This window comes from Cyrtonyx montezumae, unplaced genomic scaffold, assembly GCF_038088225.1.
Source record: "Cyrtonyx montezumae isolate F1298 unplaced genomic scaffold, pur_monq_1.0 scaffold_21, whole genome shotgun sequence".
In the NCBI taxonomy this organism is placed as follows: Eukaryota; Metazoa; Chordata; class Aves; order Galliformes; family Odontophoridae; genus Cyrtonyx; species Cyrtonyx montezumae.
In genome coordinates, this window is record NW_027071948.1 from 5406823 (window position 1) to 5419454 (window position 12632).

The 12632-nt window shown below is 46.5% G+C and overlaps 1 protein-coding gene across 1 annotated transcript; it reads right to left on the reverse strand.

Moving 5' to 3' along the window:
- Positions 1–3868: 3868 nt before the first annotated feature.
- On the reverse strand, positions 3869–11740 carry AGTRAP (angiotensin II receptor associated protein). The gene is made up of 5 exons (XM_065738181.1): positions 11680–11740; positions 7571–7605; positions 7253–7364; positions 6471–6669; positions 3869–4375 (listed from the first exon to the last, which is right to left on the reverse strand). The coding sequence occupies exons 1-5, from the start codon at positions 11704–11706 to the stop codon at positions 4269–4271; spliced, it is 480 nt and encodes a 159-aa protein (XP_065594253.1). The 5' UTR covers positions 11707–11740; the 3' UTR covers positions 3869–4268.
- Positions 11741–12632: the final 892 nt, after the last annotated feature.

A 12632-nucleotide genomic window follows, 5' to 3' on the forward strand; every position in this document is an offset into this window, starting at 1 on the left:
GCCCACTTCCTCCAAGGCTGGTAGCAACGGTACTGCCTGGACTTAAGGTTCTGTTTAACTGTGTGTCCAGTGGAAATTTCTTCACAAATCACAGGCCTGCAAAGGCTCAAGGCTGCATAGGAAAGTTTCTCCTTGTCCACACTACAGGATGGAACCATGTTTAAACACGTAGAGAATCTACACTGTCCCCCAAACTGGAAGAATTACAATATAGATGGGAGACCTAATTTGCAGTCTAGCCTCAAAGTCAGATGGTTATGTGAATAGATCTCATGTAAAACAGATCCTTAAGCTGTGGATAAGAGCAGTAAGTGCCATTCAAGGGGACTGTGCTTTCATTCCCACAAATTTTACATACAAATGCCAATCACTCTGTCATTCCAATCATTTTTTGCCATTCCTCCACTAAAAAATGAAAGTGGCAGGGTGAAAAAGACGCACACCTAGATCATCTAAAAAAAAAAGTACAGTCAATATATGAAAAGAAAGACAGCATGGCCTAAGAAATGAAGGCCCACCATCTTTTTTGAACATACTCAAGTAGCAGGCCTCCATTCACATCGCACTGATTCCAAAGTATGTGAGCCTTGGTCATCCCTGGCTGCAAGCAGCCATACAAACTCCTTCAGTGACCACCACAAAGTGGGGAGTGCACTTGATTACCAAATGGACAGTAGGTCATCATGCAGTGCTGCAATTATCCTTGGGAACTACTATTTCTGCCTTTCCAACGTGATCAAACACACTGTTTTTATCTTTTTTCAAGACAAGTGGAAGCTGGCAACTTAGAGAGTGAGCAGACAAAGCACTGCTGCCTTCTTCAGGGTACGTCCCACTGCACCAAATGTAACACCAAAATGCAGAACGGTGCTCTGCAGAAACTCTCCTTGCATCCCAGGAACAACCAAACGTATCGCAGAGAAGTTTCATTAAGGGTTTTGAATGGTCAAAGGACATGGAGCCATCATATCTATCAGCACTGGTTTGTTCCAAGAACACCAGGAACTTTGACACTGGGTTGGTTTGCTGGTTTTTAGTGCAGCAGTTCTTTCTGCCAGGTACCAGATTCTCAGTACATTGCCATGATTATTGAAGGTGATGTTTTTCACCTGATATATTCCTAATTTCGGTTTCAAAGAGAAAGCCTCCATAAAGAACATATTAGTTGGCCTTTCCGTAATTGCCATTCAAACCTTACTGTAGCCACTTCCAAGCAGCAGTTAATCCTACTCAAAAGGCAATAAGATTTTATGAAGTGCCTTTTAAAATTCCCTCCAAGGCCACAAGGCAAAAATCCACCACCAATGGATTCCATATGAGCTTTTATGGCAGGAAGCATTTAACGCGTGCTTACTGTTTACAATGTGTAGCACAACACTAACGCATTAAAGCCTGAAATAAATCCAGTTCTGCAAACAAAAATTAAGCTGATCAACATACTTCTGTCATTACAAGCAAAGCAAATAGCACAGTTGATGGAAAGTAAATAAAGCTCTTTCAGTTGAGCACCACTTGAGTGCTATGATATCAAAGAAGATAGATAAACACAAGTACTGCACAGATAACTCCACTTTTCCCACCCCTGCTGACCAAGGCTCACATTCCAAGTTGGAACCAGCAATTGGTCCAATACCACACCACACGTGCTTCCCACCATAGAATTGATAGCACAGAATGCCTCAGAACAAGACTTTTGCCCCACGAACCAAACCGTTGCCATTACTGTGAGATTGGCTTTGAGTCTCATGTTGTAGTACCGTTCCCCAAACTAAAAAGAGGGCTGCCACTGCTCCAGCAGCTGAGACACTTACTCACTGGGGGAGACCGGCCACGGCCTTGCCAGAACCTCGGGGGCAGGATCAGCACCTCTTTGTCTGCTCCTCTGAAGGCAGGGGCAAACCCGCTGCTTTGTCCCCCAAGTCCCAACTCCAGCAGTGAGCTCACTCCAGCTGGGCTGCCCTAAGCAGCTTATCCCCTCCGATTAGCAACGCCGCCTGTCACCAGGGCTGCAGATGGCCACGGGAAAGCGGCTCTCACCCACGGCTAATTAGAACAGCGTCCTCAAGGCAGCCCAGACGATGCGGGTCTGGCACGGCAGGGCAGCTCAGCCACGACCTCTCACGGGTGCTGCCGCACAAAGCGCCCACTCAGCACCACGGAGAGGGAACACGCACCCGCTGCCATGCTCCTTCTCCTGTCATTGACGCTTTGGGTTGGGGTGCAGAGCCACATGGCACCCTGTGACGGGCCACACTCAGCCCCAGGCCACTGCGGGAGAGGCAGCAACGACTGGTTTTTCTTCCTCAGAAGCCAGGAAAGGAGCATGGTTTTTATTCTCATCTGTCTCTGTTTTACTGCCCAGAGTTGGCATCCTTGATTCACAGCGAGTGTACTGACAGCCCTGCCTGGCTTTGCTCCTCCATGCTGCTCCTACATCTGCTGAATTCTCCACAGGAAAGCACACAGCATGTCAGCTACATGGATACTGATACAGGCTTTGTGGTGTTTTGTTTTGTTTTCCAATGGAGAACGGCTTGGAAGAGCTTCCTTAGATGTAGCCATATGTCCATACAAATACTCAGGAAGTGCTGCACTCCAAACAGCCATTTTGTCTGCAGTCCACAGGACCTGGAAACAAAAAACTGCCCATCTCCTGAGTGTTTCAACACGTTGTTCAGGGATCCGTACTGTCACTGTGCAGTTCTGAAGAACAGTGAAAAACTAACAGAGTATGGCCACTCTACAGGTTTATAAAGAACAAACAACTCTGCCTACCTAGCCTTCATCCCCGAAGAGTAAATCAGATTATCGCAGCTCTACAGCATCTACCATGTGCTCATCCAAACATAAGCAACTTTGGTCCAGGCACAGCAGCAGGCCACCTTAGTGCTTGAGCTGTACAGGGAATGAAGCAGCTGCTAATGTTTAGAGTGACACAACTTGAAAGAAAAATGCTTGTTTTTAAAACCCAAACAGTATGCTGCTAAGGGACAGAGCAAAGTTAACAGAGCTTTTGGTCACTGGAGAGTCAACACAGCAGCAGTTCTTGTCAGAGAAATGCAACTGTCAAATAACAGAAATAACTGAAAGTGAACCTGCTTCAGAAAGACACAGACCTTCCCAACACTTGTATTTTCATTCAGCCAAGGCTGACAATCTTTTCTTCTTCTAACGAAACCCGATGGACATTTACTCTTAAGGATTTCCCCTTGAAAGGCACAGCAGGGCAGGTTTACTGTGCAGAAGATCAGATTTATAGTTTGCCACATTCCAGAGCTCACCATTGCAGTGCAGAACTACACAAACCCATCTCTCCCCTTCCTCAGTCCTCCTTTTACCTTCACTGCCCACCCCCCCCGTGCAGTACCTTCCACATGTTTGCATAAAGCTTAAAACAGAGCCATCGAAGCCTTGCAGACCTTGCCCCATAATAACCCCCCCAGACTGCAGTCCCAGAGCCTCAGGAATAGCTACCTATATTTTCAAATGAAACATGGCTGACCAGTGTAATTTTTTCCTAACACAGAAGAACTGTGTTCATTTTATAGTTTTCTTAGAAAAGTATAACACTTCAAGTTCTATTAAGATAAGACAGCTGAAGGAAAAAGGACATTTCAAGGCACAGAGCATAAACAATCAACATTTACCAACCATTTTAAGTATCCTGAAGGACATTTAACATTCATAAAAGCATCAATGAATGCTCCCTGGCACAGTAAGAGCATTTTACACCAACCCCAGCTGCATGTAAACCACCACAGCTAGCACAGGGAGTTATGGTCATAAATCTTAATTAAAAAACACCACCAAAAACAGCTCTCAAGAACTCCCAGATGTTTCCTGGAAATGTACATCAAGAAAACAGGCTAAACTGTGTTGTTTCAAGGGCAGCCAATAAGCTTGCTAAAGATAGCTTGCCCAGGAATATTTTGAATGTCTCCCTTACTTACATAATAGAGGATGCACAGTACAAGACTTGGAAGAATGCAGAAGGTGCATCCACTTGCACATACAGGAGAGGGATTTAAGGGGAGAGAGGAAAGCAGTGTATTGGAATTACAAAGAGTCACAGCATTTAAAGTCATCTGATATCTTTTAGACTCATTCCAAGAACCCCTCTGCCTAATCTTCAGGAAGGCAAAAGAAAAGTAAAATCAGATCCTCTCCTGTTTACTCAGTGGCAGAACTTGTTTCATCAGAACAGACACAGGAGGAGCATAAGGCTGGACTGGAGGAGGGAGGTGTCCATTCTGCTGCAGAAAAAGGCCTCAGTATGGATGCTGGGCATTCTTGCTTGAGTCAGGCCACTGTGGAGAGGCATCCTGCTGATCAATTGTCTCATAGGCGCTGCGGTCCCGGCCTGCACGGTTGAGACCTGAACAGGAAAAGTAAAAGCTTAATAAAGAATAAAACAAGCACAAAAGACTGAATCTCCTAGAAGAAACCAAAAGTTCAGGAGCATGCCACATTAGCAGCTCTACCAGCTTCCCAGCACCTGTGGATCTGTGACTCTCACTATACAAGCAGGAGGTAAGAAAACCTCATCCTTCCAACAATGGCAAAATAAATGAGGTACATTAGAACATGTCCCTTCACTCCCTGAGAAATGCTCGTAGCCACATGGCTGGTTGGAAAACAGAACCTGCAGTAGTGTACAGCAGCACAGCAGGCATATTATATTACAGGCATATTTCAGCAGTATCAAGTTTATGAAATCTATTGGGATAAAAAAAAAACAACCACCAAACAATATACCTTGTAAACAAACAGAAACAAGCAGAAACCACAGCTATCTCAAACGTATTCATTTGTGATGAATACATGAATTCATTTTGTGGATTCATTTGTGAGCCACTCTCTTCCCAACAACCCAGCTATGCCATGCCATGGCACTAAACTTGGATCCAGCAGCACTCTTAATTGTACTATGAACAATTTGCCCATGGTACAAGATTGGTACAAAGTCACATTACAGTCCAGCGCATGAGCAGGGAAAGGAGAGACAAAATGTGCGAGAGATCTCTATCTGTAGCTCTACCTATGGCTAGAAAGCAACCTGAATCAAAGTTGGGCCCCAAAACATGGCAGGCTTGTTTGAAGCAGAAAGGATGCTGAGAGGCAATGAAGAGGGCTTTTGTATCAACAGAAAGACAAGAGAGAGGGGCAGTAAAAAGTCACAATTCAGTTCAAAAGAAAAACACCAGTTAGTAGGAAAAGAGAAAATTTGTCAGCCACATTCAACAGAAAACAACAGCACATGGTTTGTACTGAAAATATTGTAGGAAAGACATTTCAGGAGAGGATATGAAAATGTTAAGTTACTGAATTCCAACTTGTGCCTGCAAAGAGACTCTGACAGTATGCCTGTGCTGGAACAGCATGGTAAGAAGGGGGAACACTCACCTACACTTTCTACAGGGTAGAGATGTCAAATCCCAGTTACAAGAACAGTAAGCAGCTAATGAAAACCAGAGCAAACACAGCACACAGGCATTCTGAGTCAGCTGAGACAGATCTGCCTGGCATTTGTGCAAGCAGCTGATGGAGAAAACATCCAAATTCTCCTATCATGAGATGCAAACAACAACCTGAAGCCACTGTTTTCCTCTGACAGCCTCTCCTTCTCTACAAGCATCCACCTCTTTTCACAAGAAGCCTCATCTTCTTTGCTAGCACCAATGAAGTCTAAGTGGCAGCTTTCAAACACTGTAATGCCAGTAACACCATCCTTTGTCCTACAAAGCCTCAGGAAAGAAAAAGATAACTGCACTATGCTGCTGTTTTTGCCAGGATGAACTCCCACACAGCAAACAACCTCTGGCAGCTGTGCCAGTATGAACCAGCACCAGGAATACCCAACCCTAGCACCTATCTTTGGCAAGGCTGTCATATTATTCCTAGCAACAAGGAGGAAAAATGAATGCCTCCAAGCAAAGCAGCACAAAGTAAACATCAGTCCCATTTCCCAAGTAAGGAAACAGAAGTCCAAAACAAAGATAGCTAGGACATGAAGCACGGAGTTAGAAATCCACCCTTCCCTCACATGCATAATCCAGGTAGAAGGGATGATGCCTTTACTTTCCCATAGAAGGAAAAGGTTGGCAAAGTGAGAGGGACACCCAAAGGCTTCCAAGAAGTGCACAAAATGAAGGAAATGGAAGAGAGGAAAAACCTGAGTTAACTGAGTAAGAGTGACAGCAGTGGCATCAATACCATTGTAGGCAAAATGGCTGTCAGACGAGGACTCCAGGTCTGCAAGGGAAGAGAGTAAGAACATAAATGTAAGGCCTAAGACTCAGCAGGAGCACAAAAGGGAGAACAGACACGAGGAAGAGAGACGTCATCCTCCTCCTCGGAAAGAGGGGCAGAATCCAGCTGCACAAGGCTGAGGCTGAAGGGTACAAAGCAGAAGGCAGCCTTCTCTAACACCAGAGAATGTGGCCCACACCGAGGCAGAGGAAGCATCATACCTATGTTGAAGGTGTATTCTCCTCCACGCTCCCGGTACATCTGATACACAAAGTAGCAGGATCCAGGTTTCAGGAGGAGGCTGAAGATGGCCATACCCATACTGAAACGCTTCACGTCAATGAGATAACTATGCAAAGGGTAGTAGACAGAGATGTGAATGATGTCTGTGAGGACTGTGAGCAGCAGGCCAGTCAGGAACTGGAAAGAGAGAACAGGACATGAGCTGAATGAGGAATTAATTACCAGGAGTAACAGACACTTATAGGTTCTATCTGCTAGAAGATCAGTGTTGACACAATTATGCTTCCACCTCTGTATAACACAGTGCTAACCCCTGACACAGCCCCCAGGTACAAAGAGATTCCAAAGTGGATGATCTCATACATCATGCATTTTCTTCACATCTGCTGGACACCTTCTACTAGTATGTTCCTTTAATGATCAAAAAAGGGGTTTATAAAGCACCTCTAACTCAAGCATATTAAATGCTCGGAGTCCTCCTCTGGCATTAAAAGTGTCAACAGCAAGGAGAACGTTAATAATCAAGTATGCTTTACCCCTGAGAAGCAAAATAATGGATAGTGAATGCTTCCCACCATAGTTTATAGTGCTTAAGTAGAAGCCAGGCTCTCTTGGGGAGACAAAAATAAATAAATAAAGAGATTGATTTGTTCACTGCTGCACTGGGAGCAGCTGAATATCATCACTGATTCAAAAGAGCTTTTCAGCCCTCCACCCTCTCCCTGAGCAGCCTGGTAGAGGCAAATACCCTCACACTCACCATCACGATGGCATCAAGGGAATCTCGCTGCACAATGGCCCAGATCCCCACTGCAAGGACACTGAAATTCCCCCAAGCATAGGAGGCTGGAAATGAGTTATTCATGCATCCCCTGCCAAACAAGACAAAAAACCCAACCCAAGTTCACAAGGAGCCTGCAGCAGTGTTTACATTTATCCCTGCTCCCATACAAACACTTGGGCTTAGGATCTCCTTGCACACAGGCATGAGCAGGGAGTGCTGAATCCCCAAGAATATCCCATTTCTACTTTGAAGGAATATCCTCTTCTCAAGCCAGGCCAGTTACCAATCACTCACCACACTGTGAGCAGCCAGTGTACCAGAATGATGGCCTATGGAAAAACAGAGAAGAAGACAGGTCAGCAATTGGGAAAACTGTCATCTCATCTCCAGGAGACAAGAGTAGGAGAGTGCCCTGGACCCATGAACCAGTGCAAAAAGCTGACCTAGCAACAGGGCCAGCAAAGACAAAACCACTTTTCTCTGCTTCTGTTGCTGAATATTTCATGTGGTGCTCCACTACAGTCATTCATTACCATCATCTTTGCTGTTGACAGTTGATTCAGGGCCCACTTAAGCCTTTTCTAAATGTGGTATTGATTTTGGAACTCCAGAATATTTTGTACTGAAAGCCAGACAATCTGATTCACACTATGTTCGCACAGTTCATACATGACCCATCTGGTATGCCACCACCAAGAAGTCCATAAACAGTCATGACCACAGTTCCCAGCATTCTTGCTGTAGTCCTCAGTGAATTCCCCTTTGCCCCTTTCCAACCTGTTCAGCAGTGGCCTACCCCACTCCAATATTAACAGACCTGAAGCCATCTTCTAGGAGCCAAACAACCCAACCCTGCCACGGAATGCTGCTCTTTTCATCTCCAGTGAAGCCACTAGTGCCAAAATACCAACACAGCAAGAAGATAACGCTACAGCAGCTTCACAAAGGCTGAAGCCTGGACCCAACTTTATGACATATGAGAGGGTCCACAGGAAACAGAGGTGTCCTTCCATTTTTCTGTCTGTAGGATTGGCATTTATAACCTTGGGATAAAAGCAAACAGACATACAAACACCAACACCCCTCCAAAGCATGCTCCCCTGCTTCACTTACCACCTCTTCTCCATAAAAGAAAGGGGAAAAATGAGGAAATAAATTGAGAAAGTGAAATTACTTGCTTGACACAGGAAGCCTCTTCACAGAGAGGAGCACTGCATTAAGCCACTATAAAATGTATTTCACTTCTATGGACATCCTGCTATGGTTATTGACTCAAAAAGTCTACCCATGTTCTAAATTCACATAGGACTCATTGCTTCAAGAAAGCTAATAACCCAGAAAGCTGTGACATGAGTGCCAGGAAATCAGGAGTGATGCATCTGCAATGGCTTGGACTGTCCAGCCAAGACATCACAACGTAGATGTCTTGTGGTAAGATGAAGCTCTTGTTTCACTGCAGAACCCTAGCACGTTCAGCACAGACTGTCTGAACTTCAAACTCTGCTCAAACAGGTTTTTAATAATCTTTTTTTTTTTTAATTGCTCATGAAAGCCTACAAAATGCTTCAGCACCACCCGCCGCTTCCCCTCCTGTACCACAGAGACCAGGCAGAAACTGCTAATCAGGAAAATACAAGATGTTCTTGGATAAGAATGGAGACATGCAAATAGCATTTACCCAGGAGACGACCACAACATCACGGAAATTCTTAATTAGGTAGCATTTAATTGCATGTTACACACTCACAAGACCCCTCAAGGCTCAGCAGTTAATATAATTATGCACGGTGGGTTTTATTATTTTTTTTAAGCTGTCTAGATCAATATTGCAGTTATTAAATTATGAAGCAGGCTCCATCACCAGCATAAAGTCAGGTAAGCAAGGGCTGATAATACAGGGGGCTGCTGAAAGCAAAACAAGGCATTTCCTTCCGAGCTATTAGTCTGAGTTATCTGACAGCTCTTTAGGGCACTATGGAATTGGCTGATGGTCTCGGTATGCTTCAACACAGAAAACGGAGTGTTAATGAAAAACATCACTTAGAGCTGCAGTCATTACGTGAGATAATTTGCAGGCAGCCTCCTGGTGAGACAGAAGAATTTATTTCCATCTGTTCAGGGGGATATATGCATACCTAGGAAGAGCATACACTGCTTTTTTTATTAAGAGTTGTTTGGAACAGGAACTCATTCTCCTTCTCTGAAGATATTCAGAGCCTACCTGGACACTCTCCCCTGCATCCCTCTCTGGGGTGCGTGCTTTAGCAGGGCGGTTGGACTGGATGATCTCCAAAGGGGTTTCCAACCCTTGGAGTTGATCCATTTGTTCTACCTTTCAAGTTAGTTTTGCTTTGAGCAGGAGGCTGGATTAGGTGACATATGAAGGCCTCTTCCAATCAAAGACTGGAAGCAAACTTCGTATTTCAAGGCTCAGCATGGCTATTGCAATAATCCTACTCATCCAGCATTCACTGTAAAAATCAGGTGATGCTGCTTTCCACACTTTGTTGTGTGGAAAGCACACACTACTACAGCTGAGCCAGTAGATGCTGCTCCACTAATGAATTCCTCATCTCCAGTAGGTCAAGGCCTGCAATACTAATTTTACAGTTCTGCACACAGTTTAAAGAAGGACCTCAAGGCTGAGACATTCTGGCACAAACACTGCTCAGTCACACAGGTTTTTGGAAGTTTTCTTCTTTTGTAACTAGGTTCATCCTTGTGATCTCAGAGGAAGTGTCAGCAGTTAATGCCATTGCATACCTGTAGTGTGCTATTCCCAGTCCCTCTCTGAGTAAGAACCTTGCCAACCTTTGTGAGTTGTTTCAGAGCAGCAGGCCATGACTCAGGGACAGCACAAAGATGCAGGACAATTATTAACTCATTGTGCTGCAGCCCTTGAGTCCCAGAAGGTTGGAGAGGACCTTAAAAACCATTCAGTTCCAATTCCCTGCCATGGGCTGGGTTGCCAATCACCAACTCAGGCTGCTCAGGGCCCATACAACATGACACTGAATGCCTCTGGGGATGAGGCATCCCTAACTTCTCTGGGTAACCAGTTCCAGTGCCTTACCACCCTCACCAGCACTTTACAAAAGGTACCTCCTAACGCTGAGAACAGTGGCCAGGTCAAGATTACTCTTACCCAGGAAGAGATTTAAGAATGGTCACCCGAAACCAGGGAGGGAATGCAGCATCTTAGTTACGTTGTTGTGGTGACTCAAACATTCAAGAAGCATGTCTTTTCTTCCAGCTCCTACATCACCTCCTCCCGTGGTGGAGCATGTGATTTCACTGGCAGATTTGTTAACTCAATGTCATTTTTTTTTTTCACATGGGGTAAAACAAAGGAAAAAGAAAAAAGAAAAAGGAGAATGTAGCATTTTTCTATCGAACTGGGAACCGAACTGGGAACCACACAATAGCTAAAATGTGTCAGAGCAAAATAAAAGTTGATTTCCAGGATGTAATAGAAGAACTTTTTGCTGCTGGCATGATAGAGCACTGGGACAGGCCACATGTGGTGGAATCTCCTTCTCTGTACATATTCAAGATCCAGCTGCTCGCTTTCCTGTGTAACCTGCTGTAGGGAACCTGCCCAGCAAGGGGTTGGACTCGTGGCCTCCAAGAGCTCCCTTCCTACTCCTATAGTTCAACAACTGCAAATATAACCTGCATGTCAGGCCTTGAAAAAGCCATCCACGCACCTGCCTCTAAGTGGGGAAGTCTCTTCTCTCAGCGAGCTAATAAGAAAGGGAAACACACTTATATGAACTCCCAGATTTCACATAGCACAGCCACATCCGATGCAGAGCAGTCCCATAACTGCTGGCAACCCCCAGCTCCAAGCCAAGGGCAGCCCAACCCTACGTGATCCGCAATGCTTCCAGCATCACACCCAAAATCCCAACAAGGGAAGCTGGCAAACGAGCGGCACGCTGCCCTCAAAGTCCCAGGGCTCTGAAAATATGACAAACGGAGGGAAGCTAGTGGAAGGTCAGGACTCAGGAGCAACATGAGGAGGCACAGGGGCGGATGACCCCAGCCACCCTGCGAGGAGCTGCTCCTCCCTTATTTCCCGTTCCTCCACCAAATATCGCATGAATGTTCACCATTCAACACCTCCTCCTCCCCCCCCAAAAAAAAAAACAGAAACAGAAAAGCAGTTTCTGTCGGTCTGTGAGGACAAGAGCGGTCACCTTCCTGATGTGATTTCCCAGACGAGCACCAGCTTCGCCTCCTCTGGACCCCGCGCAGCGCCCCTTGGGATCAGAGCTGCAGCTGAGGGAGGGGGGGGTGGGGGGGTCAAGACCAGACTCGACGCCCACCCCCGTGCGAGGGGACCCGCTCCCCCTTCTCCCTGCCGACCCACCTCGCCCCACGGCGGCTCAGCCCCCCCGTACCTTGAGGCTGACGGCAGGCAGCTCCATGGCAGCCGCCCGCCCCGTGACTCCCACCGCGGAGCCGCCCAGGGAAGGGACGGAAGGCGGGAGCAGCCGGGACACCGCCTCCCTCAGCGCCCTGCCCCGGGGGTGGGACCCAGAGCGGGGGGGAACCTCGCTGGGGTTGGGTGGGGGTCATCCCCGCTGTCGGGATGAGGGAGGAGAGGCTGTGGGGTGCGTGAGGAGGTGCGTGGGGCTGTGTGAGGAGGGAACCGAGCTGTGTCTGCAGCGGAGCGGCTGAAGCCTGGGGAGGGGACCTCGTTGTTCTCTGTAGGTCCTGAAAGATGTGGCAGCGAGGTGGGCTCAGCCCTTGGTCCTTGTAACACTGCTAGGACCTGAGAGGGTCGCCTTAAGTCGCACAAGGGGAAGTGCAGGTGGGATTTTAGGGGCGATTTCTCCTCAGAAATAGTGGTGATTACTGCCCAGGTCACCGTCCCTGGAGGTGTTTCAGTGTGGAGATGTGGCACTCAGGGACGTGGGCAGTGGGCATGGTGGGGTGGGTTGGGGTTGGACTTAGTGATCCCAGAGCTCTTTTCCAGCCTTATTAAGCCTATGATTCTCAACTGGGATGACTTCACCTGTTGTCCTGAAAGCTTTTCCAGTTTTAGAGCTGGGGAAGTTGTTAATGACCAACCCCAAACCACCCTGTACAGCCATAAATTCTTTTCCTGACCCATAACTGCAGTCTTCTCCCCACATATAGCAATGGGATAGCAGAACCAAGAAGTCAGGGTGACATCTCCAACCTTCCTTGCCCAACGTATGCATGACCTGTCTGCAGAGTATGACATTTTACAGACAGACTATGACATTTTACTTGGGTCAGTTGCTTTCTTCTAATTTACTTTTAAGATGGGGCCTCTAAGAGTGAGAGAGGAGTCTGAAGTTCATTGCAGAAGCTGGATGTGGAAATG